At 41.4% G+C, this 27,849-nt stretch overlaps 1 protein-coding gene across 1 annotated transcript in view; it reads left to right on the forward strand.

Moving 5' to 3' along the window:
* pdzd2 (PDZ domain containing 2) overlaps window positions 1-27,849 on the forward strand; it is a 73,963-nt gene that overhangs the window by 38,192 nt on the left and 7,922 nt on the right. The window contains 14 exon segments of the mRNA XM_078249982.1: window positions 4,464-4,612; window positions 7,397-7,516; window positions 8,363-8,477; window positions 8,605-8,678; window positions 9,950-10,178; window positions 10,776-10,893; window positions 11,778-11,910; window positions 12,658-12,745; window positions 13,786-13,889; window positions 16,212-16,377; window positions 16,786-17,717; window positions 18,028-18,172; window positions 22,378-25,084; window positions 26,750-26,867. Of these exon segments, the coding sequence (XP_078106108.1) occupies window positions 4,464-4,612; window positions 7,397-7,516; window positions 8,363-8,477; window positions 8,605-8,678; window positions 9,950-10,178; window positions 10,776-10,893; window positions 11,778-11,910; window positions 12,658-12,745; window positions 13,786-13,889; window positions 16,212-16,377; window positions 16,786-17,717; window positions 18,028-18,172; window positions 22,378-25,084; window positions 26,750-26,867 (5,198 nt within the window).

The raw sequence follows: 27,849 nt of genomic DNA on the forward strand, positions 1-27,849 counted from the left end.
TCTCTCGCCTGTCTCTTCTCTCAGACCCTCGCTGTTTTCGTCTTCATTCATTTGTAATCTGGGCCGTCAGTCTCGTGCAGAGACAGCATATAAACGGTCTTGTGTCCACAGAAGCGTCAACCTGTTGTGTGCGCTAGTAATTATCCTCCGTGTGGAAACACAGTGAGCCGTCCAACCTTAATTACGTTGATTTAACGAAGCTTCGAGGCAAAGAATTTTGCTTCAAGGATTTTTTGTAATCGAATTATTGGAGTTATTTGAGAAATTGTTTCAACCCTAATTTGATGATTCTCTGTCTGGAAGTGACATCCATCCATCCATCCATCCGTCTTCATCCGCTTATCCGGGGTCGGGTCGCGGAAGTGACATTCCCTGCTTATTTATTTATTTCTTTTTCTGTGGCTGTAGTTTGTAGTTTTATGTATGAAATGTTTAGTTCAAGTTGGACAACTTATGGGTTGTAATATGTTTTCTTTTATTCTTTATTTCGTGCAGAGTAGAGTATGTCGTGTGGGGACATTGGGACCAGAAGCTGTGGATGAAATGTCTTGTATTGGTGTCATGTACAGTCAGGTCCATAAATATTGGGACATCGACACAATTCTAATCTTTTTGGCTCTATACACCACCACAATGGAGTTGAAATGAAACGAACAAGATGTGCTTTAACTGCAGACTTTCAGCTTTAATTTGAGGGTATTTACATCCAAATCAGGTGAACGGTGTAGGAATTACAACAGTTTGTATATGTGCCTCCCACTTTTTAAGGGACCAAAAGTAATGGGACAACTGGCTGCTCAGCTGTTCCATGGCCAGGTGTGTGTTATTCCCTCATTATCCCATTTACAAGGAGCAGATAAAAGGTCCAGAGTTCATTTCAAGTGTGCTATTTACATTTGGAATCTGTTGCTGTCAACTCTCAATATGAGATCCAAAGAGCTGTCACTATCAGTGAAGCAAGCCATCATTAGGCTGAAAAATCTAAACAAAACCCATCAGAGAGATAGCAAAAACATTAGGTGTGGCCAAATCAACTGTTTGGAACATTCTTAAAAAGAAAGAACGCACCGGTGAGCTCAGCAACACCAAAAGACCCGGAAGACCACGGAAAACAACTGTGGTGGATGACCGAAGAATACTTTCCCTGGTGAAGAAAAACACCCTTCACAACAGTTGGCCAGATCAAGAACACTCTCCAGGAGGTAGGTGTATGTGTGTCAAAGTCAACAATCAAGAGAAGACTTCACCAGAGTGAATACAGAGGGTTCACTACAAGATGTAAAACCATTGGTGAGCCTCAAAAACAGGAAGGCCAGATTAGAGTTTGCCAAACAACATCTAAAAAAAGCCTTCACATTTCTGGAACAACATCCTATGGACAGATGAGACAAAGATCAACTTGTACCAGAGTGATGGGAAGAGAAGAGTATGGAGAAGGAAAGGAACTGCTCATGATCCAAAGCATACCACCTCATCAGTGAAGTATGGTGGTGGTAGTGTCATGGCGTGGGCATGTATGGCTGCCAATGGAACTGGTTCTCTTGTATTTATTGATGATGTGACTGCTGACAAAAGCAGCAGGATGAATTCTGAAGTGTTTCGGGCAATATTATCTGCTCATATTCAGCCAAATGCTTCAGAACTCATTGGACGGCGCTCACAGTGCAGATGGACAATGACCCAAGCATACTGCGAAAGCAACCAAAGAGTTTTTTAAGGGAAATAAGTGGAATGTTATGCAATGGCCAAGTCAATCACCTGACCTGAATCCGATTGAGCATGCATTTCACTTGCTGAAGACAAAACTGAAGGGAAAATGCCCCAAGAACAAGCAGGAACTGAAGACAGTTGCAGTAGAGGCCTGGCAGAGCATCACCAGGGATGAAACCCAGCGTCTGGTCGATGTCTATGCCTTCCAGACTTCAGGCTGGAATTGAATGCAAAGGATTTGCAACCAAGTATTAAAAAAGTGAAAGTTTGATTTATGATTGTTAATCTGTCCCATTACTTTTGGTCCCTTAAAAAGTGGGAGGCACATATACAAACTGTTGTAATTCCTACACCGCTCACCTGATTTGGATGTAAATACCCTCAAATTAAAGCTGAAAGTCTGCAGTTAAAGCACATCTTGTTCGTTTCATTTCAACTCCATTGTGGTGGTGTATAGAGCCAAAAAGATTAGAATTGTGTCGATGTCCCAATATTTATGGACCTGACTGTAATTCCGTGTGGGGTGGGCCACTTCGTGGCATACACGTTAATTAAATATCATATCATATCATATAACACCGAAATGGTTGAAACAATGCAGCATCAGCTTTTTTAACAGTATAATCATAATCACATTGGTATTATATTTGTGTTGATAGATAGAATCAATAAATAAGGTGATACGGCGATATTTCCACAATGGAGCTCCAACCAGTGCACCTAGTGTTCGCAAGTGTTTTCTTTTTTCTTTGCCAGTAATTGTGTTCTTGTAAATGTAAATGGACTGTATTTATACAGCGCTTTTCTAGTCTTAACGACTCCTCAAAGCGCTTTTACATAGTACAGGAACCATTCACACACATTCACACACATTCACACACTGTGGCTGAGGCTGCCGTACGAGGTGCCACCTGCTCATCAGATAAACATTCACACACATTTACACTCTGATGGCGCAGCATTGGGAGTTATTCAGGGTTCAGTGTCTTGCCCAAGGACACTTCAGCATGGGACTTCCCATTGGTAGGCGACTGCTCTACCACCTGAGCCACAGCTGCCCCATTTAGCAATGAAAATCCTGCACACTGTCTAACTTGCAAAGAGTAATTCATTTAATAGTAGGCAAAAAAAAAATTCTCTATTTATCTATTAATAGATAAGGTACCAGCAGGTTTTGGAAATATGTCTGTCTATGAATGCTTTATATCATGTTTTGTGTGCATTCCTCATTTGGAAATCGACATCCATCTACTATAAATTTCTCTGGTATAATTTATAGTATTATGGTTACTATAGAGGGGTTGTATTTAAGTTTAACTCTATATATAGTAATGGAAATGTATTTATGACTGATTCCATATTGAAGTTGGTGATTGGTGCAGAAAAACAGTCCCCTCCTACAAAAGATGGCTTCTCAGGATGGAACACCATTTGCCTGAAGATGGTCTAGTACCAAAACGTTGCCTATTATTAAATGAATTACTTTTTGCAAGTTAAACAGTAGGGCTCGACCGATACTGTTTTTTCAGGGCCGATAACGATACCAATTATTAGGCTTTAATTAAACCGATAACCGATATTTGGAACTGATATGCATTGACAGTGAAAATGAAAATCTTTTTTGGAAAAAATTAAGATTTGGAATATTAAAAACTCCAACACAAGTAGCAATGCCACATCTTGCATAAAAATACGTAAGTAAATGTTATTGTAACAAACTAAAAATACTAAATTTAACTACAGTAAATGTCCATTTCAAGTGTTGACTGAAACCGGAGCAGAGGGAGAGACACAGAGCTGCAGCGGAGCCAAAGTAACACACTTTTTAATTCATTAACTTTATCTGTAATTATCATATTAGGTATTATCTGTAAAAATAAACACTGATACAGATAATCTGCATGTTGCCAAATATCGTCGATCCCTATTAGATAGTGTGCGAGAGTTTCTTTACAACTTTTGACCTGCTTGTCCCCCTGCGACGCACCTGTCTCAACGTTGTAGATAGGCAAAGTATTTTTCTGTACTAAGGCTACATTTTCACCGCTACGTTTTGGTTTTTAAGCATTTGAGTTTTGAGCCAAAAGTGATCTCGGTGTACCAAGTGTTTTTATCTCCAGTAGAAGAACTAATGTCTGTTCAAACTAACACGCCCAAACCATTGCCATGGTAACGTTAGTACCATCTCAGAGAAGTCTCAGAGAACGAGACATTCGATAAGATCGATAAGACCCAATCAGGGGGAGAAACGTTGGTGTCAGTGTCGGTGTTGCCAAAGGTCTCTGTTTGTGGCCGTTGAGACTGAAACACAACCCCACAGATTCCAAACCAAAACGGGTCAGACGTGTTTCCAAATGTCTCTGGTTTAGGGGCTCAGAAACACCAGAGCAGGGGGAATGAGGGGGGGAACACCAGAGCAGGGGGAATGAGAGGGGGAAACACCAGAGCAGGGGGAATGAGGGGGGAACACCAGAGCAGGGGGAATGAGAGGGGGGAACACCAGAGCAGGGGGAATGAGAGGGGGGAAACACCAGAGCAGGGGGAATGAGGGGGGGAACACCAGAGCAGGGGGAATGAGAGGGGGAAACACCAGAGCAGGAGGAATGAGAGGGGGGAAACGTTGCAAAAGATATTCGTTTTAAACCAAAACATAGCAATGTAAATGTAAAAGTGATTGAGCATAAAATAGACAATGAAAAAGTGGAATCGCTGCTTCTGTGCAGAGGAATGAAATGATTTCTTTCCTGGCTCAGGGGGAAACAGTCGCTTGGAGTCAGTGGGCGAGGATGATGAGCTGTTTGTGGAGAATGGTGTGAGCAGCGGTGAAGTGGTGGAGAAGCCTCCCCCCGGCCGACGTAAACACTCCTTACCTCAACAACTAGATACTGCTGGAGTGAGACAGGTCAGTGAATGCCTCAGCCCATTCTTCCTGTGTTAAGATGTACATAAAGAGCAGATATCCCGTACCCTGAATTACATATTTTTATCATGACTTAATATGGAAGAAAGATGAGTTGGGCTAGGTCGATTTTAGTATTTTATAACCTGGACCCTATTTTCCCATGCATTGATGTTGAAGTTACTAATGTGAATAACATTCTTTAAAATTGGTCCAGTATTGAGCTAGAGGCTGTAACTGTCAGCCGCAAACCGGGCTGCAATCTAACCCTACTGGACAAATCCTCAAAAACGTAACTTTCAAGCACCGAGCAGGTCATCAACTTTAGTGAATAGGAGTTTTCTGTATCCTTTTCTGTCTCTTCTTTTCATTCGTACATCATGTAAATACAAGAACAACTGGATGACTCTGTGTCATAATTTGTCTTATCTTGACGGCTCTACAGATGAGATGTAAAAACAAACAGGGGTGTTCAAAAGAGACTTTTTGTTCCCGACTTTAGTTCTTGTGACTTCATAGTCACTGGAATTACTGGAAGGGTAACTTCAATTATTTTTCAAACAAGGGCCCTATTTTAGTTTTTGTGTCTGATAGGAACAAACATTTTTAAATTAGTCCAGTATTAAGCAAGAAACAAGCTGCAATGAAACGTTAATGGCCAAATGTGGATCTTCAATTTGCGTCCACTAAAAGTTCTGTTGTTGCCGCTGACAGGCTCAGATTATTATTCTAAGTGTCTGACAACATTATGGGATGGATCCCTACAGAGATAGACCTTTTAGTTAAAGAGTAAGATATTAATATATAAGTGCATATATGCTGGCTCTTTACACATTTAAATAAAAGTGTTGTTTATTTACATGGAGTCTGGTGGGTTTGGCGATGGGGATTTCGTAAAACACCCTTCATTCAAAGTGGACAGAAACTAAATCAAACTATCAAAAGCCGTCTTGCACTGTCCAACTGTTCCAACAATCACCACTCTGGTTTAGTGGAAATAAACCCTTAATTCACACATTTACATGTGGAGATATGCTGGCGCTATACACGCTAAAAATCCTGATTATTTACATGGAGTCTGGTGAGTTTGGTGATGGGGATTTCGGGGCTGTTTCATGTTAAACAAAAAGGATCTTACTCTTTAACTAAAAGTTCCACCTTTGTAGGGATCCTTTCATAATGTTGTCAGACTCTTAGAATAATAATCTGAGTCTGTCAGCGGCAACAACAGAACTTTTAGTTGTAGGTTGTTTCGCTGCTGACTGCAGCGGTCTTGCTTAATACTGGACTAATTTAAAAAAATGTTGTTCAGTCACTTAGACACAAAAACATAGGAAAACAAACAAATTATGACACAGAGTCATCCAGTTCTTGTATTAAGTGCGGCATAATGAACGGATAAAAAGATAGAGGCAGATGGATATACATGCAAGCGGTGTGGTAGGTACTGTATTTCAATGATTCCCCCCCCCCAAAACACACACTTACACAGATCCAGATCAAAGCCTGGTCGCTTACTATGCCCTGACTGCCATGACAACAATGACACAGAGAGCTGCACTCACTGCTGTGTTAATGAGAGCTTCATTGAGAAAATCTGAATAAGAAAAGATGTATTACCAGCTAGGGTGGACAACATTTAGAACCACAGCCTCTCACTGGCTGTGGTTATTCAATTCAATTCAATTTTATTATAGTATCAAATCATAACAAGAGTTATCACTTTACACTTTACAGATAGAGTAGGTCTAGACCACACTCTATAATATACAAAGCCCCAACAATTCCAATAACCCCCCCCCCCCCAAGAGCAAGCATTTAGTGTGAGCGACAGTGGCGAGGAAAAACTTCCTTTTAGGGATAAACCTGGGACAGACCCAGGCTCTTGGTGGGCGGTGTCTGACGGTGCCGGTTGTGGCAATTATAGTAACAGTAAAGATAATGGAACTATGACTAGAAATAGTAGTTGTAGTAGTTTATAGCGTAGCAGGGCACTGCAGGGCATAGCAGGCCGTAGCAGGGCACTGCAGGGCGTAGCAGGGCACTGCAGGGCACTGCAGGGCGTAGCAGGGCACTGCAGGGCGTAGCAGGGCACTGCAGGGCATAGCAGGCTGTAGCAGGGCACTGCAGGGCACTGCAGGGCGTAGCAGGCTGTAGCAGGGCAATGCAGGGCGTAGCAGGGCACTGCAGGGCGTAGCAGGGCACTGCAGGGCATAGCAGGCTGTAGCAGGGCACTGCAGGGCACTGCAGGGCGTAGCAGGCTGTAGCAGGGCAATGCAGGGCGTAGCAGGGCACTGCAGGGCATAGCAGGGCGTAGCAGGGCACTGCAGGGAGCCGAGCAGGACCACGGTGACAGCTGCAACCATGATTTAGGTGCCACCCTAATCCAAGGGAAAAAACATAAAGACTCCGGGGAATAAGCTCCCCGCAGATAACTTAGTGACAAGCATTTCTGGGACATGGATGCACACATTTGGAAAGAAAGAGGCGAGAGGAGCTCAGTGTGTCAAAGGAAGTCCCCCAGCAGTCTAAAACTATATCCCTACAGACCCTGCAGAGCGAAGTTAAGTCATCGATTAACACAGTTTGTACCGGAGGCTACAGCATCAGCACTACAGGGGAAAACACACAGCTGTCCTGAAGTATGAGGGAATAATCCAAAAAAGAGTAAACAGGAACTCAGCGAAGAGAGAGGAACAATCTCATCACTGTATAAATAACTACATTGTTTCTCCCAGATTAATTTGTGTGACTGTTTTTGCTTTTTGTATTAATATCCCTTTTTAGGAATATCAGATAATTAAGAAATCAGCCCGCTCCCTGAGCACCATTCAAGTGGAGTCTCCATGGCGACTGGCACAGCCGTCCATTATCTCCAGTATAGTGCTGATGAAAGGCCAGGGCAAGGTGAGTGCACTCCTCTGACATTTACAGTACAGTATGCATGAATAAAGCTCAGAGAATCTACTCCAAGTACTACATGTATATCTGTGCAACAAAGGTTAGTGCACCTTGTGCATGTGTGTGTGTGCTTTTATTTTTTGCCAAACTGCTATTTATACGTTAGGAATGAACTTTTACCTGTAACACTTGAGATTTGAATACCCTCCATTCATCAGAATTCACATCGTTACAAAAGGGCTCATTCAGCATTTTAACCTCATAGTAATTTATTTTTTATTTTAAATCCAATATGTGATGCTGCACATATTACATATATTATTGTATTTCTGCACTGTATTTCTCAAACTGTGCATTTGTGCAAAGGAAGAAACAGGAGTGTGTGTGTGTGTGTGTGTGTGTGTGTGTGTGTGTGTGCGTGTGTGCGTGTGTGTGCGTGTGTGCATGCGTGCTGGTACAACCACAGTCTGGTTCTAATGTATACTGACACATGATCTAATAACTTCTGCTATAATCATGTGTTTGCTTTGTAATCACATATTGGTGAAATGCTTTACTTACCAAATGTAACCTGCACCATCATACTATTGCTAAATAAGGTTCATATTGTCATGCATTTAATTTTGCACACTTATGAACAAAACGGTTGGTAACATACTTTTGTGGCATTTTTGCTTTGTGGTATGCGCCTTACCATTCAGCTGTCAGCATCTATTCTTTGTTAATCCTTCTCTCTCGTGTCACCACTATAAAACAAAATGCCAAAAACAATATTCTTACAAAATCATTGAACACTGACAACTGTGTCTTTGTAAGTCATTTCTGACATTCATGGAGATCTAACTGTTACAGGGCCTAGGATTCAGTATTGTTGGTGGGCAGGACTCTGCACGTGGTCAGATGGGGATTTTTGTCAAAACCATTTTCCCTCATGGAGCTGCAGCAGCCGATGGACGGCTGAAAGAGGGTAAGCATTCCTTTTCATTCTGTGGTACTGAATCGAGAGTTTAGAGGAAAGTAAAGTGTATGGTATGAGCGAAACAGTGATTTACTTTTACACCCATCTCAGTCTAATTGTATGCTTCTCTGTGTAGGAGATGAGATTCTGGAAGTGAATGGAGAGTCTCTCCAAGGACTCACACACCAACAGGCCATCCAGACCTTCAAGGTACACTGCATGATTACAACGGCATGATTACAATCTAACAGTGTTAAATCAGACATGAAAAGTTAAAGAAAAGGGAAACCTTTACATTTTCTAAAATGTTTGTGAAGAAAGGTTTCCCTTCAGACAAAAGAATGTATTTGAATCATTTATTTTACTAAGGGGCTACTGGAGGAGTTTTGGGATCTTTAGTCAAAATAGACCTGACCCTCCCTTCACCAGCAATACATTTTTTTATGACCCTCCAAAATTATTGGGAAAAAAGGAATGACCCTCCCCAACAACTTATTGATGCCTTCTGTACTGGTTTGCGCTTAGCAAAGATATACAGATAACCACTTTTTTTTTATACAACCATGACATACACGACTTAACCTCTACTTTCTCATCTTATACACCACACTCCACTATTGTGGTGGCCATTTCAGTAGATTTACTGAGTAAGCCCTGCCTGCAGTACGCAGATCAAGGAGTGGCTCAACGTGGATGGAGTTAAACGTTTGACTCCGCACACTTGCCCAATAGCAACTGGAAGAGGAAGAATGTGTGTGTGAGAGAAAAACACAGGACTTTCAGACTGGAGACCGGGGGCTCGTTTCCTGCGAGTCACGTTTGCTTTCCCCGTTGTTCTTTTCCTAAACCCAACCGGTTCTCCTTCTCTGTGTACTGCAGTCAGGTGCAATTGGATTTACTCACTAACGTTGTTGTGGAAACACAATAAGCATGGGAACTAAATGCACACTTTCTGCATTACTGCATTACTTCAAATACTAAGTTACTCCTCTAGTAAACTAATATTCATATGAAATAAAACATTGAGACCATTCAACAAAGCACACTGGGTAATAACCCATATTGACAGCTGGCCCGTCCAATCAGAAATCCAAACACTAGAGAACTTTTCCCGCTTCGGTCCACAATTGCACCTGACTGCAGTACGCAGATCGGGGTTGGGCTAAATGTGGGCGGAGCTAAACGTTTGGCACCTACAGTCAGAGTGGCGTAAAACCCACGTTGTAGAATGTAGAATAACGATTATAATATAATATATATCATATATAGATATATATAGATTATAATAAATAATGATATTTTAATTATATAGGGTTCAGGTTGAAAATCAGAAGTTACCTTTTGAAGAGCATTCTTTTAGTTGTATTTTGGAAAAATCATATTTTTTTGTAGTTGTCTGAAGCTCAGTCAGAAAGTAAAAGCTAAATCAAGTTTCCCCGCTACTTCCATAATGCTGATCCTCATTTATATTCTTCCAACAGCAACTGAAAAAAGGTGTAGTGACACTGACAATACGAACCCGTCTGCGTAGTCCCAGCCTGACGCCCTGCCCAACCCCCACCCTGCTCAGCCGCTCCAGCTCACCCAACTCCAACTCCAACACCAGCGGGGGAACACCCATCCCCTCAGGGTTGGAAGAGGCTGACAGCCACAGGGGCCCCGGGCCGGGTCCAAAAGACTGCATCATCATGGAGGTCACACTTAACAAAGGTTGGCTGACTTGATGGAGAACCCCGAGACACATTTAGATACCATCCCTTGGTTTTCATTTCCTGATAGGAGATGTCCTGATGGTGTCTTTTTCATAGAAGCATATTAAATTTATTGTTGTAAATTATTATTGTTTTCCATATATACTTTATTCACAGGTCAAAGTGACAAACTTTATCACCAAGGACACACAGAATCTGCAGACGCCGAATTACATCGATTTTCCACAGATTTTTCACAGATTTTACACAGATTTTAAATGAATTTCCACCCCAGAGCAGAAAAACAATCTGCTAAATTCTGCAGATTTATCATTCTGGATTACTGCTGAAACCTGTAAAATCAGCAGATTCCGTTTGAGTCTGAGTATCACAAGGCTCACTGATGCAAATACCTAAAATGGATTATAGATGTAAAGACAGGGGAGCTGTGAAAAACACTGAGGCTGGGTGATCAGGTCTGGCTCAGAGTCAGCGTTCCAGTTCATCCTGAAGGTGTCGGACGTTGTGCAGTCAAGTTCTTCTACACCAAACTGAGAAATCATTTGTGCAGTGATGGCTAACTTATTTTCTGATAGTGAATGTTGATTTTCTTTAGAGCCTGGCGTTGGTCTTGGGATTGGAGTTTGCTGTCTGACCCTGGAGAACTCTGCTCCTGGCATCTACATCCACAGCCTGGCACTGGGATCTGTGGCCAAGATGGACAGCAGGCTCAGGTAAAAACCTCAGGGTCATCTTTGAGTTGGACTGATGGACGCAGGTGAAGCTAATCTGTAGTAGGGTTGCACAATATATTGTTTATTATTATATTTCATCGCAATATCAACTGGCGCTATATACACATCGCGAAAGGCTGCAACATATCGCGATAGACACAAAACAGATTTTTTTGTGTTAGTTGAAAGAAAATATCAGTAGAAAACTGCACTTTAAAATCTGCACTTTTAAAACTGTCATTCTTTTTTTTTTTTTAGTGGAGCCTTTTATATTCAATATAATGTTCAATTTGTCCATAAAAGAAAGTTAGAAACAAGCAGTTTGTTGTATTGTAGAAGAATACTGAAAGCAGCAGAAAGGCAGAACTGAGTACACTTTAATCTCTGTTTATGTATCACGAGTAATATCGTTATTGCGATATTCAACAACATTATCACGTGTCGCATATTTTCCTCATACCCTGCAGCCCTGATGCAAATACACCAAATGAGCAGCACACTTTCATATGAGCTCATTGATTGAAAAGTTTGTGTTCATGAATCATTTATTGTTCATATAATGTTAACATACATGTTTGTTTGCACATCCTGCTCTAATCCATACAGCCTCTTTTTTTTCTTTCTGAATGTTATATAGTAATATGTATGTGTTATTTGTTTCTTTATTGTTTGTTTATTTCATATTCATTTTAAATATAAATGTTTATAATAAAAAATAAATGTTTTTTATGCATGCACCTAACCAAAGCAAATTCCTAGTGAGTGCTTCTTACCTGGCAATACATTTGTTCTGATTTCTGATTCATACTGTATGCATGTAAATGTGTGTGTTTAAGTGTGCACAAAGAGAGGTATTTGAATGTGTGTTGTGCTCCTCCATGCAGCCGTGGAGATCAGATCCTGGAGGTGGACTCGGTCAGTCTGCGTCATGCTGCTCTCAGCGAGGCCTACGCCATCCTCAGTGAATGTGGCCCTGGACCGGTCAGTCTCATCATCAGCAGGCATCCTAACCCCAAGGTGAGAGCAAGTCTGTCTCTGGGTATATAGATTGATCTATGGCTGGGCAACATATCCATACTATATGGACATCGACATATGAGGCTAGATATCGTCTTAGATAGGCTAGATAGGCGGCATTACAGTAAAGTGATGTCATTTTCTGAACTTACCAGACTGTTCTAGCTTTTCTATTATTTGCCTTTACCCACTTAGTCATTGTATCCACATGATTGGTGATTATTTATCAAAACTCTCATTGTGTAATATTTTGTTATAGCATCAGTAGTCAACCCTACATTATCACCGCAATATCGACATTGATATATTTGGTCAAAAATATCGTGAAAGTAGATGCTTTTTAATTATTTTCTTTTATTGGTTTACACATATACAAATTATAGAGATGAATATACACATAATCAATAAAAGATGTGATGAGAGATGCAAAAAACCCTCAGAGGGGCTTGATCTGGCACTCTCCAATGCATAATCCAATTAAAATAGAAAGATAAACTGAAATACTGAAAAAAAGAAAACTACAATAACACCCAATATCAAATCAACAGAGTCTGAATGCAAAAAAGTAAAATAATATTAGGAATTACATGGGTTGTTTATTGAGACATTCCATAGGGACATTGCACAGACAAAAGCAAACATTTAACAGCTTTCTTAAAAATATGAAATCAAATGGCAAAGCATTCCATACCACTCTGGTGTTGTTCCCCTTGTGATAAAACTCTTGCATCTCCTTGTCTTCCTCAGGTATCAGAACAGGAAATGGATCACATGATAGCTCGATCCACACACAGGGACAAAATGAGCAAAAACAGACAATCATCTCATTTCCAAGGTCTGATACCTTTACCTACATTGACATTTGTCTTTTCCTCTTCTTGTATCTACTCCTGCACTGCGATCATTTTACAGGTTACCTTAGGGCGCTTTCACACCTGCCTCGTTTAGTTCGGTTGAATCACACTAGAGTTGGTTTCCCCCTTGGTGTGGTTCGTTTGGGCAGGCGGGAATGCAGCAATCAAACTCGATGTGCACTAAAAGTCCAGGGCCACGTTCAGACCCGACAAAACGTAGCAACACGTTTATTAAAACTGAAACGGGGGTGCGTTGGTGGAACGTGTACGTTCAAAAGTAGTTTTAGTCGTGCAACAGAAAACTCCGATTGGACAGATAGTATAGCTAGCTGTCTGGATTTACCCTGCAGAGATCTGAGGAGCAGTTAACCATAGTCCTCACAAATCCACCAGAGGTTAGAACGCCAACACAGAGAAAGAGGAAGGGGACGGGCATCCGGGCGAAAAGAGGGACATCTGGCGGAATTTCCGGCGGCACCGGAGCAATCCTGGAAGAGGAACGTCGTGGATATAGATTACCTGTGACACAGCCAATAAACCAGATACACACCTGCCAAATGGGAGAAAACATAACTCAAAGCCGTTGCACACCATTCACACCGTTCCGAGGAAACATGTCGTTCAACCAGGAAACCGAAACAAAACAGTGCACACCGTTTTGAGATTGAACATGCCCCAGAACACAGGACCTTCTTCCTGTATTTCCTGTCTTGCTCCCGCCCCAGACACATCTGACCAATAAGCGGAGTGAGCGATCTGGCGTGGTTTGAAATGATGGATTTTGGTACGCTTGGATTTTTGTGTGAAACAAAACCAAACCGAGGGGAAATTGCTCCAAGTTTAAAAACTAATCAGCTGATTCGGAGCAGAGCTATACTGTATATAGCTATATACTATAGTGTGAAAACACCCTTAGACGTTTTACAGGTACAGTTTAACATCTAAGGGTTAAAGGAAGTTCAGCAGCATGGCTCAGATGCTCTGGGTAGCTTATCCCATCTGTGATCATTGTAACCTGTAGGTGTGTCCTGTAAGAGCCCCTCCCCAGCGATGAAGGACAGGCAGGGAGACGGCTCCCCCACTCTCAGCTGGACCATGAAGAGATTCCTCGAGCCTGCCAGTAGAGTACGTTTTCATTCAATATTCATGTATTAGTTTGTACACACACATTGCTAGGTTCAGTTTCATTCTTCTCAGACCTACAGTTGGTTACTTTTAAAAAAAATAACATTTTGTCATATTTGCCCAAAACTATAATCTGTGAAAGTCTGTGAAACCTTCCTGTTCCTCTGGCTCCTCCTGGTGCTGCTAATGGCATAATGAAAACAGCCAATCAGAGCCAAGGAGTCTCTAACGCAGTGTCAATAGTTTCAATCCACGTGTCAATCCAATTATCTGAAGTTCAAAAAAACATTCATGTAATAAAGCTGGTGAAAGTGTGTTTCCATCCAACGGCTTTAAAGCGATTGCAAACCTGTGCATTATGACGTCACATGCTGTTTTGTATGGAGGGAATATTTATTCATAATTCAAATTGAAAGTCCAAAGAGAAAACGAAGCGAGATCAAATTAAAAATAGTATTATTTTACTACACTAGTAGGAAAAATCATGTCATAATTAAATGTGAAATGTAAAAGCTTAAATGGAAATACTTAAATTAAAATCTCAAATAGAAAAAAGAAATCATTTTATTTTAGCCTTTCCCCTTTATAATTTTCAATTTGTCATTTTATCTTTTGAATGTTATGTTTTACATTTGACATTTTAAGATTCACCTTTTAGATTTCGATTTAACATTAAGCTTTTCATTTAGAAGTGACAGGTGTCATTTTAAATGAGGAGGCGTGGCCCAGCAGCTGGTGGGGGGGTCTGAAACCACTTCCAGCTGACAGGGGGGGCTGTGAGTATTACTGACCGACCAGTAAGCAAGCGATCCCGGCCCCCGCCAGCTGGCTGTCACCTAAGACTGGAGCTTCCAAACAACATATCTGAGCAAATGTGCAATTGGCCATCAATGTTTGTCAAACTTTCCATATTCAAACTGTACACAGTTAATTTCTCGCATAAAACAGTCACATAAATGAATTTAGTTGTGAAATAGCAGACAAAAAAAACAATCAATTCTAGAATCTCCCGGCTCGGCTGCGGCTCATAGAGATTCGGCGTGTCCCCTTTTTTTCGTCTAGCCGTCACACATCCAGGTAGCGATGTGTCCCGGCCCCAGGCAAGGGAAGGGAGGGAGGGAGCCCGGTTCAGCCTGCTGGAGAAGCCTGTCTCCTTCCCTTGCCCGGGGCCGGGGCACATCGCTATGCGCTGTAGCGGCGATGATGCTGAATCTCTAGATGAACCGCGCTTATAGTTAGATAAAGTTGTGGGGAAATGAGTGGTGAAATAGCAGACGGAAATTGTAAAAGGTTTCCAGTTGTTCCTCTTAACTGTGAAATAAGCATGTGACCCGTTTCCATAGATATATACACTGTGTATATATCTATGACCCGTTTCATCTCCACCCCTCAAAGAATTGGAATCAAGAATCGATAAGAACTGGAATCGAAAGGAAGAATGGGAATTGGAATCAGAATTGTTAAAATCAAAACAATGCCCAACCCTAATCGTCACGTTCAATAAAAAAGAGTAATATCTGTGCGTGTGAAATGACATCATTTGCTCGTGGGATGCTCCTGCCTTTTGATGGTGCAATGCAGTGTTGCTTGCTGTTTTACCATCGACAACTGTTGATCAGTATAATACAGTAACACCCAGGGACAGGGTCAGATACCTTAGCTGCAGAGGTGTGGACTCGAGTCACATGACTTGGACTCGAGTCCGACTCAAGTTACAAATTTGATGACTTTAAACTCTACTTGAGAAAACTGTTTATGCAAACGGTTAGGTTCTCTCTCACACACATGCACACACAGATCATTTATCCAAAAAGTCAGTTTTTTTTCTTTTACATTTATCTTTTTAATTTATTTAGGCATAAAACATTATAAAAGTATGACAGTGCAGTGTCAGTGTTATTAGAATTCAGTATCATTTGATATATAAATATACATTTGAGGCATTCATGATTTGTGTAAACTTGATGTATTACTCTGTTGTTTAGATTTGGTGAATATTGCATTATGACTTGTGTAGGACTCGAAATACAGAGTTTAGGACTTTGGACTTGACTTTGGTCTTGTTAGTCTTGACTTGGGACTTGAATTGGGACTTCATTGCAAAGACTTGAGACTTGCAAAACGGTGACTTGGTCCCACCTCTGCTTAGCTGCATATTTTAAGTTCGGAAGTTTATTTTCATTGGCTGTTTGTCCACAAATGTACGTTTCCATGGCTTATTGGGGAGAACTACTGCACTTAAAAAAAATGTGTGTGGTGTGGTTGTGTTTTTCATCTTCCTTTCCCTTGATTTGCTCTTCTTTCATGTTCCCACCTCTGTAGCAGGGGTCTCTGAGCTCAGAGACGGAGTTATCTCAGTACTTCTCCCAGGACTCTTCCAGCCACTCCTTCTTGTCTGAATCCATTCTGATGGGCTCCAACAGTGAAGAGGCGCTCCACCAGCAGAGCTACAGTACTTCCATGGATGACAACTCATCACAGCCACATGGTAACAACTTCACCCATTTAATGCCATGGAAAGGTATGATAGATAGATAGATAGATAGATAGATAGATAGATAGCGCATGTAATATTGCTATTGCTGTATTTATTGTACCATTATCGCATATTTTCCTCATATAGTGCAGCTCTATATTTGACCATGTTTCTCTCATGCTTGTTAACGTTTGTATGGTAAATCTCAAAATGGGCACCGATCCAAATTGAATGTGTTTCAGAAAGCTGTCCAATTTTAAGACTGGGTTAACTGTCCTAGACTAGGACCTACTCTTGATGTAATAGGGATAATTTAAAAAAGCTTTAATGCTTTGTGGCACCGTGTCGTCTTTGTATGTTTTATTTGGCAATGTTAATTTGTTAACCTGTTCATTTGTGTAACCTGCACCTTATTTTCAGCATTCACCTCTGTAACAGAAGTGGCAAGTGACCCTGTGTACAACACATCGCAAGACAAGACCCCAGTTCCTCTCAGTCACCATGCAGAGGCAGTTTGCCAGGCCATCACTGTCTCCAGCCCCACCTCTGTGCGAAGCCCACTGCTTCGTCAGCGGCGCCTCATGTGCTTCGAGGATGAGCTCAGCGATGGCGAGAACTCCGACAACACTAGGAACACCGGGCTCTTCCACAGCCCAACAAAATCTGACTCTGTCAACTTCAGTGATGCCCAAGCATCCGAAATGTCCAAAAGTGGTTCAGCAGTTGTAAGTGCTGCATCGTCGTTAGATATAAATGGAAACCGTGACGATGGTAGAGATTTGCAGAGGTGTGGAAGCGATGATATGACAACACCACCCTATGGTAGTTTCTCACAGTGTGAGGAAGGTAAGTCTGAGTCACCTGGTTCGAAGTCACCCTTCATGCCTATTCGCAATGCAGGAGGGGCAAGCATTATGGGCTCCGGGCCCAGTAATTTGACCATCAATAGTGAGAACTATACAAATCAAGATGATGGACAGTTGGAGTCAAAGCGCTCCCCCAAGCTTGAGCATAAAGCAGTGACACGGGTCAAAAGTATGATGAGCATTGAAGCACCAAACTTGCCCCAGCAGCAAAAGCCCAAAGTGGATGAGCCCTCTCCAGGCTCGGGCCCATCACAGCCCCCTTCCCATGTCACACCGTGTGGGAGAAACCCCAAGCCTGCGGGTGGGTTGGTACCCCATCAGCACTGTAAGAAGGGAGATGCCAGTGAGCTTGTGGGTGTTTGTACCATCGACACTGTGACCCTGAAGAGAAGCGAGGATGAGTCCTTTGGTCTCGACCTGGAGATTATGTCATCCCCTCTGAAAGTTGTCGTTGCTGGGCTAAAGCCTGGAGGTGCAGCAGAAAAGGTATGTCTGATCGGTTTCATCCTCATATCAGCCTAATATCAATTCAATTCAAATGTATTTATAATGTCAAATCACAACAGGAGCTTTCTCAGGACACTTTACAGATAGAGTAGGTCTGGAACACACTCTAATTTACAAAGACCCAAAAATTCCCACAGTGAATGGATACTTCAGAACTGATGGCAAACCTCTCTGTTTGAGTTATATAAAGAAAGAACAAAATAATTTGGCATTTTATGGTATTTGTGGCTTGTGATTCTGTCAGGGAAAAGCTCAATTTGATCTCTTCTTTGTTTAATTGAACATCCAGGAATCTACCGGCAAGCTGTGTCGTGGAGATGAGATTGTAAAAATTGGAGAAAAGTCGGTGCGCTCGTCTTCTTACCAGGAAATCTGTGAGCTCATGCACAACCTTCCCATTACATTGTCCTTGGAAATCAAGAGACCAGTTTCAGGTAGGACCTTGTCTTAGAATGATGTCTTATTATTCTGGAGGTATAGGTCATTCAGCATCAGTGTGATCCCGTTGTTCATTAACCTTAGGACTACAAGTTTGATCTTTTTAAGTAGCAGGGTTCCTGATGCAGAGACAGAGGCCCTGTTCACACCTGTCATAGTCTTGCATTGCCAGACCTTCCTTCACAGCACTGCGGAGGAAGGTCTGGCTGGTCCACACAGCATTCCGGGAAGGGAGAAAAACGTGCTCCGGTTTATTGGCATTCTAATCACAATCGTCTTGGGCGGCGCTGAGCTCCGTACAGAGCCGTGGTGCCTCTGCTAAATAGTCTCAGGAAGGAACTTGTTTTGGTGGAACATGTGTACGTTCAAAAGTAGTTTTAGTCGTGCAACAGAAAACTCCGATTGGACAGATAGTCTAGCTAGCTGTCTGGATTTACCCTGCAGAGATCTGAGGAGCAGTTAACCATAGTCCTCACAAATCCACCAGAGGTTAGAACGCCAACACAAAGACAGAGGAAGGAGACGGATATCCAGCCGAAAAGAGGAACATGCGGCGGAATTTCCAGCGGCACCTGAACAATCCCGGAAATGAAACATCGTCGATATAGACTACACCTTGCATAACATCCATCCTGAGTGATCCCATCATAAGTGGACAGCTCCAAGTACAGGTGTGAACACACTCACATTAAGTTCCGATCGCTCAGACCACATTTGGAGGTTGTTTAGTCCACATTCTTATAGCAGTGTGGACACGTATGTGTCCTGGGCCACATTAAGGACCGCCTACTTAACTCTGAGCGGAACTACGTACTCATTTGCTGTCTTCGTCCTCAACATCCCAGCTTTACGTAGCTCTGTGTATTTTGGCGTTTTTTGTATTTTTAAACATTAGTATTTTGAAAGTATTTCTCATGTCACAGAAACTACTGCGAGTGAATCTTGTGTGTTGGACTTTGAAACAATACGTTTGTTTTTAGGTTCATAAAATGGAAAATACCGGGCAGAGAAAAGTACGGCCATCGGCACTCAGACAAAGACTGTAGGCAGCGCTTTTTCATTAGTCAACGCAGGTTTGTGATTTATGTGAGTGTAACAACTGACATTTATACACACACAACGGCGGGGAAATGAAACCTGATCACAAGTGGATCGCATGTGGAGACGCATGTTAATGCCAGGTAAGAACAGGGCCAGAGAGAGAAAAAAATGCAGGGAGGTCCATCAAAAAATAGAGTTGAATCTGGCTTAAGTTTTGACGCAATGTAATGTAATTTCGTCCGGCAATGCACTTCATTAGCCAATCAGTAGTGACTGCACACTCAGCAGATATTTCCCATAAATGTGACTAATGTGACTCAATGGCTTGTGCCAGTTTTGTACACTCAACCTCCAGTGTAGAGATTCCACACGTGATGTGTTGGTGTATTTATTAAAGGTGTATTATGCTTCTTCTAATTAGTGTTTACAAGCCATTAGTACCAGAATGCTACTCAGTTTGCCTTTAAATAGAGCGCCATTTCTTTCCCTTTTGTGCCAACCAAAGATGTAGGATCAAACCTCCCCCATGTACTTCCCCAAAGCAACCTGCAAGCATCTGGCTTTCTATCCATGGTGACTATCTTATACAGTATATTTAACCTTTTGTTACCAATACCATATCTATCCCGTAGCTTAACTCCCTGTATGCTTTCTGTGTCTTAGTTTGAGAATTGAGAATGTTATAGTAGAGTAGTGTAAATCTTAATTTAGTGTAGCATAGACATTGCTGTGGATCGCGGTTTCTTGGTCACCAAAAGAGTGTTTAATTTATTAAATTATCTTCAAACGGCGGTTATTATTTATCATTTATTATTAGCATTTTCAACATCTACCCATCAATTACCAAGTTGTTGGATTGCTGTTGAAGGGATAGGGATCAATTTACAGATTTATATGCTAAAAGAAAAAAAAAGTCCTTTAACATTTTTTTCAAACTGAAGATTTAGGACTCCTGTAAATTCTTTATTTTATGATTAGCTAATGTATTAGAAGGAGAACTACTCAGGTGAGATCCTGGAGCAACCACAGCAATGTCTCTAGTACCTAAGTGTTGTGAACTAATTACAATTAATTAATTTCTGTCAACCCAAACATAGACATATACTGTACACACCAACTTTGAGTCTTGGCTGACACAATCTAACATCTCTGATGTAGAGTAGTTACTGTGTTCTACTATGTGCCTGCATGAATAGCCTCTCTTTATTTTATGAATCCCCAAATTTTATAATTTGATCCATCATTTATTATTTATAATAACCATTTAAATAATATAATAATTATAAATAACTTTTTTGTCACATTTAGTCTTAGCTTAACTATAGTTACATTGCTACATATGTTATGCCACAGCTGCCATTCAACCTGAGGTATTTCTAGCTCTGAGTTGAATTGTGCAGATGTTATTTGCTGGTCTAGAAATATTAAATCTCTTTAGAGTTGGAAATGTGCAATCAACCCTCTCTTTGATCCTTCTGTTGCTTCCATTAAAGAGGTTTTGAGTTTGCCTCTGTTTATTTGGTTTATTATCCAGATATCTCACAGACCTTGTGAGGTTTTCATGGCCTTTGGTAAACCGATACATTTAAATGAAATTACAATTAAAACTGTAATTAATTAAATGTTGTGACTGACCATGAGGTAAACCACATCTACACAACTATAGTATAAAGCAGTGGTTCCCAACCTTTTTTCCTTGGCGCCCCCCCTACTCATGTCTAAGAAAAGCTGAGCCCCCCCCTGAAACCCAAAGTTGAGGTAACTCTTGAGATAGAGCCTTACTTTCTTTTTTGATACAGAGGAGTTATCAGCACTTTTACGTTTCTCCGCCATGCTTCATTCATAAAATAGTGATGCCGTGGCGGCAGGACAAACGAGGATGCTAGCAGCTAGCAGCTGACCTGATGACAGCAAGGGTCCCAGGTTAAGAGGTCCTGGAGGTTTGGCCTACTACAACTTACAACTTTAAGCGAGAACAAAAATATATAGTTTTTATACAGATTTTTGTATTCATTATATAGTCTAGTGTATTATCCTAATTTGTTTAACATGTTTGTTTTTTACCTCAACCTCAATCCAGATAAAGACTTGCGCACCCCCTGTGATCTTTGCCGCCCCCCTAAGGGGTGCCCGAACCCCAGGTTGGGAACCACTGGTATAGAGAACAACCAGATTTGGGGATTCTTAATGCTCTGGGTATTGCAGGGTGTAAACTCAGGCTACATTTCCATCACTACGTTTTGGATTTTAAGCGTTTGAGTTTTGAGCCAAAAGTGATCTCCGTTCACACAAGTGTTTGTATCTCCAGTAGAAGAACTAATCTTTGTTCAAACTAACATGCCCAAACCTCATATCTCATCAATATTCTGGTATACTGGGCATAAACAGGAGGCAGCGTGGACACTCCGCCCGCTGCTGGTAGTTACCATGGTAACGTTAGTAGCTTAGTCTCAGAGAACAAGACGTCATGACTGATAAGACCCAATCAGGGGGAGAAACGTAGGTGTCAGTGTCGGTGTTGCCAAAGGTCTCTGTTTGTGGCCGTTGAGACTGAAACACAACCCCACAGATTCCAAACCAAAACGGGTCAGAAGTGTTTCCAAATGTCTCTGGTTTAGGGGCTCGGAAACACCAGAGCAGGGGGAATGAGGGGGGGAACACCAGAGCAGGGGGAATGAGAGGGGGAAACACCAGAAAAGGGGCGAATGAGAGGGGGAAACGTAGCAAAAGATGATCGTTTTAAACCAAAACGTAGCAATGTAAATGTAGCCTAAGAATGATTCAGTGGAGAATGGCTCAATGCTATGGTCCCTAAGGACCTTCTAGATGAAGATCACATTAACATAGCATTATTGAAAAACCATCTCCCTGGACATTCTTCTTGAATAATTTTGTTCTATTGCATGACATGTATGTAACCTCACTATCCTGCAACATAAAAAAGCGTTTTTAGAGTGTTTTTTTTTGTAGGGGTGTCTGTGTGTGAATGGGTGAATAACCCTAAGTGTAAAGCACTTTGTCCGTTAAGGTACAAAAGCGCCTTATATAAGTTCAGTCCATTTACCATTTTGGTAAAACATGCATACGTTATGTCAAATGATTAACGCTTATCTCTCATTCATTCCTAACTAAAGAGCTTACTTTTTATTTCTGGTCCCAGCTGTAGATCGACTTTCCAGTTTGATATTGTCATCAGGGAGCAGTGATGGAGCCACTAGACTGAACCCAGCCTATTCTGTTCAGGGGACTTCTAATGAAGGACAAGTTACAAATTCTGGGAATTCCAACCACACAAGCCAAACAGTTCACAACTTCCAAATACCCATCACCAATATAGATGACCTTTTATCAGAAGTGAGCTGTGATAAAAACACACACACCAAATCCCCCTTCACAACATTATCGAATGAGCCTGCATCCTCCTGTTCAAGCCAACAGACAGTAACCCTGTCTGAAAAAGCCTGCATTCAGGTTCCAATACAGTCCGGTCCCCTGGACAGTTCCATCTTGGATGCAGGAAGTGAAAAAGGTGCCATGTCTCCTGTGGAGACAACACATGCGAACCAACTAAAGGAAACCAGCTCAGCTGTTTTCAATGAATCACGTCCCAAAAGGCTTGATGATGCTGGTTCTAAGTATATGTACCCCATAGAAGATGACAGTGATGATGACAGTAACTCCACCACTGACAGCAGTGTAATGGTCAATACGATGGCCAGTGGTGGTAATCTTCATGAGCCCTCCTCAGATGAGGAGGAAGTGGAGCTTTTATTTGATGCCCAGCAATCTGATGCTGGTGGACTCTCACATTTAAGCCAGTCACCAAAAGGGTCTTCATCTTTTCAGCATGCTAGCAGTCCGAACACAAACCTGGACCAGAGCTTTGATGTGTTGCATGTCTCTGCTGATGTCGCACTGACAAACAAAGAAAACTTTGTTACCACTACCCAATCGCAGCTCTCTCAGTTGTTAGCGCTCTCCTCTACAGAGCAACTATGCCAATCTTTCGACATTGCAATACCTGTGTCTTCTATGAAGTGCCACAATAATAGTGCCACTGAATCCTGTGACCAAGTTCAAGCTTGTGTGGCATCCAGTCCTGGAAGTCTAAGCACTTACAGCAGCCCCTCTCCTCCAGTTAGCCACAGTGCCAAACAAGGGACTACTGAAAACGTGCATGCCTCACTGACCTCAGCTTTATTGAAGCACTTGGATATACAAACACCCCATTTACCTTCAATGGAATCAGAGTCCTTGGGTTCAAACATCAACAGATTGGATAAAAGAGTGTCAGCATCAATGACAAACAAAGAGAAAGTATTGGAGTGTAGAACAAATTTAAACCCACATGCTATATCTGTGCTTAAGAAGACCTCTGGGCTAAAACTCCTTGATAATTTAGACCACCCCGTGTGGAGTAGTAACTTTAAACTCCAGGTTGAAACTCAAATCAGACCAAACACTAGTGCTCCCAAATTAAAGGGTCTAAGTATTAAGAGTAAGAAGAAACCACAGGAGGAGCCTCTCCAAAAAACTACAAGGAGTGAAAGTCCACTTCCTTTAAACATCAATGCTTCCTCGAACCCGTCAACAAAATTACCACCAACGGCAACTATGTCCAGCTTTTTGAAGACCAATAACCAGCCTGATATCAACAGCAGTCTTGATATGCACAAAGAAGGTGACAGATGGCAAGTTACAGCTGAGCCGTTCCCTTCAGGTAGCACATTACAAACTGTACAACTGGCCAAAGAGAAGGACATCCATTTGGGCTCCAAAGCACCAGCCAAATCACAGAGCCAATCCCACCCCCCTGCTACTCAGAGAACATTTATAGAAGTTCGACTGTCTTCGTTATCTGGTTCATCACTGCCAGTTATGGCACACAATGAAACAGTGAATTCAAAAGACTCTAAATCCCCTCAAAGAGGCACATATGCAAGATTAGCACCCATGCTTTCTCCTGCCAACCCCACAGTAGAAAAAACTAATGGCATGGTCAGTACCACAGTATTTAATTCACTGCGTTCTACTAAATATGAAACTAATTCAACTACAAAACCAAGTAGTATTGTGGAGACAAGTGAGACCGTAAAGTCCAGCACATCCAGACTGTACATTAAGACAATGGAAAGGCAAAGCTTCTCCATGGACACTGCCTTGTCTGCAGACTACAATCCCTTCTCTGTACGACATAAGATAAAGTCCTTTGAAAACCTGGCTCACTTTGATAAGCCGGTGGCTAAAAGCAGTGACATTCAGTCTTATGCTCTGGCGTATAGAGCCTCACTTAACCAAAGGATTGCTGGTTATATGGGGTTGGTTAATTCTATTGACTGCCGGGCACGGCAAAAGAGTTTCAGTTCTTATATGGAGAATCTACTCCCTACCACACCCTGCTCACCTCTTCTTGGTAAATCTCCATCTAGCATTACACTGATAAACCTTGAGCTTCCACATTCAAGCTGTGACACAGCTCCCCTGACTGAAGACAATAGGGAGGCTCAAGTTCAGAAAGCTCTAGATGGGACAGCACCACAGACCCCTCAGGTGCTGCGGAGGAAACACGGCAAACTTCCCCGCTGCAGGTTGCGGCAGCTCAGGGCTCTCAGTATGCCTGAATTGGAAAAACTATGCACAGAGGACTTTACCAGAGGCCATGGTACAGCCGTAGATACAACTGAGCCTGGCAGCTATCCCGATATACTCACGGAAACCACAGTGACTAAGAGCTGTCCACCTGCTGCAACCCTGGATGTGACAACAGTTGGTGTGAACAGGGTGAGCCGAGGTGATCCTGGATCCACTGAAAAGACTCCTCAAGGAACCGCAGAGAGCCATGGACAACAGCCTGGCTGGTCGATCAGGTGGGGAGTTCGATTAAAACTTGCTCATTTAAAAACTGTTATGTTCAAAGCACATTGAAGCCATTATGTGTAGGAATTGAAATGTTTGACTTCGGTGCCCCCAGTGGTTGTATAAAGACACTGTAGCAGACTGCCATCAGACTATGAGAGATTATAGTAACCAAAAAAAAATCCAATAACTAATTCATGATATGCTAAAAATGTTGTGGTTTTACAAGACTAAGAATATTGTAATTTTTTAAGAAAAAGATAGTGAGAATGGAGGCATCACATTTTGAGAAAAAGGTTTCTATTATTAGAACTGATAGTGATTAAAACTCATTTACATTTATTCATTTTCTCATTTAGCTTCTTACTATGTCCTACATAGGACACACAAGTACACAGTTATTTACCACACCTAAAACAGTTGTTATTTCACATGACAGATTTCTGAATTTGTGTTTTCTCTGCGCTCTTCTTACTAGTTTATAATGGGCAGAGCTCAGTTGGAAGAAACTTGAGATATTGTACCTCCATGCACCAACCAGAAATTAGCTACATTTAGAATTTAGAATCTGATGACAGTTGTGGGGTTGCTTAAGTTGCCCGGGCACTGTAAATCAAAGCGTTTTTTTTTTTTTTCAAGTCTATTCTAAAATAAGTCCTACCCGGCAATATGTACAGTAAAATAAGTAATGATCTAGGTCAGACTTTTGAAGACTCTGTTGAACTTTGGAATACGTCTCTTACATTGAAATCACTTTAGGAAGGGATCATCTCCAACGATTACAGTCCCCAGTAACTAAAAATGTTCACATGGCCATGTGAAAAATATCAACCTTACGTTTGAAGTAAGCTAAACCTTGTCACTTATATTACACAGAAGAGTTTGTACCACTATTTAAGGATGTTGTGCGTGTGTTTCTCTTTGCTGGCAGTTTGGTAACACTATCTAAAACCCACGAGGTAGCTTTTATGAATGTCTGAGTCAGAGTGCCAGGTTGTGGCTATTTCCTGGGGCTGCACAAATGAGTGCAGAACATGTATACAGTACATTGGTATCAGTAGAAAATATTTGTTTGTTAATTTTTGCCAGCACTACGTGACATACTGTACATATGTACTCTAATGTATGGAATGTGTTGCTCCGCTGCTGATACACAAATCACAATACGTCAGCTCTACATTCACCATGATGTAGTACCTTCACCACTTTGCATTGCTTAAGTTGCTGCAATGGATAATACTGACTGGGTGATAAGCAGGCTTTTGGTTTCTGCAGCTGACTACACAATCTTTGGCCACTGTTATGATATCGTTAGCATACATGCAATAGTGTGTGTTCATTTTTTAGAATGTTAAGTTGTCTTTTCATCAATGCTGAGGACTCGGCTTGATCTCATGATGTAGCATTTGTAAGAAATAAATTATTGTAGAAACATTGGTGAAAAATGATATTCCCTTGGCCAATATTAGCTGTACCTGACAACATTTTGTCTGATAAAACTCAAGATTGATAGATTATTTTCTTGGGGCATGTATAAGACAAGACAACCAATAGCATAAATGCATCTTTTAATTTCATTGTGTTCCTTTCTATTACAATATTGTTTGATGTAAAAGGCTAGTGTTCTTTGAAATGGTAATTAGTGGAGAAAATACATTGACTCCTTTTGTGCACAGTTTAAAGGAGCTGGCTGCATCTCCTGTGGCTCAGCATAAGCTGCAAACACTGCTGTCCTTCCCGACAGTGAAATCCTACGTGTCGGCCCTGCTGCAGGAGGCCCAGGCCCTCACAGAGGTAACGCTATACTGCTGATGAACAGACATTTGCAAGACCTATTTCATATGTAGTTTAATATCTAATGCATTCCGTAGCACAGGGCTCGGCAACCTTTCAAATATGAAGTGCCTGCCATCACATATCGAGCCCACCAGTGGTGGAAGAAGTGTTCAGATCCTTTACTTATGTAAAAGTACTAATACCACACTGTAAAAGTACTCTGTTACAAGGAAAAGTCCTGCAACTGAAAATGTTACTTAAGTAAAAGTATGTAAGTATCATCAGGAAAATGTAGTTGTTGTATTAAAACCTTGTAGAAAGAGTAAAGGACCAACCAGTTGTGTGTTTAATGGTCTGATCATCTCAGCTGGACTTGTAGCCGTTATATTGTTGGTAGTTTACTTTAGAATAAAACATCAGATTTTATAAACTACATGTGTTTAGTGTGCAGAAATCTTAATGTGTAAAGTAACTAGTAACTAAAGCTGGAACAGATGAATGTAGTGGAGTAACTAAAGTAACTAGTAACTAAAGCTGGAACAGATGAATGTAGTGGAGTAACTAAAGTAACTAGTAACTAAAGCTGGAACAGATGAATGTAGTGGAGTAACTAAAGTAACTAGTAACTAAAGCTGTAACAGATGAATGTAGTGGAGTAACTAAAGTAACTAGTAACTAAAGCTGTAACAGATGCATGTAGTGGAGTAAAAAGTACAATATTTCTCTCTGAAATGTAGCGGAGTAGAAGTAGAAAGTGACATGAAAAGAGAAGACTCAAGTACCTCAAATTTGTCCTTAGGTACAGTACTTACATACATGTACTTAGTTACATTGAAGAATGATACAAACAAATGGAAGATAACAAAGACATGGGATTCTGAGTTGTGATTATCTTTAATTCAGAGTATGATTAGCTGACTCTTTTTTGTTTTATACTTTATCTCTTGCCATGAATTACCTAATTTGAATTTGGGTGAATCTGATTTCTAATGTAAATATA

This window comes from Sander vitreus, chromosome 5 (assembly GCF_031162955.1).
Source record: "Sander vitreus isolate 19-12246 chromosome 5, sanVit1, whole genome shotgun sequence".
NCBI classification, from domain to species: domain Eukaryota; kingdom Metazoa; phylum Chordata; class Actinopteri; order Perciformes; family Percidae; genus Sander; species Sander vitreus.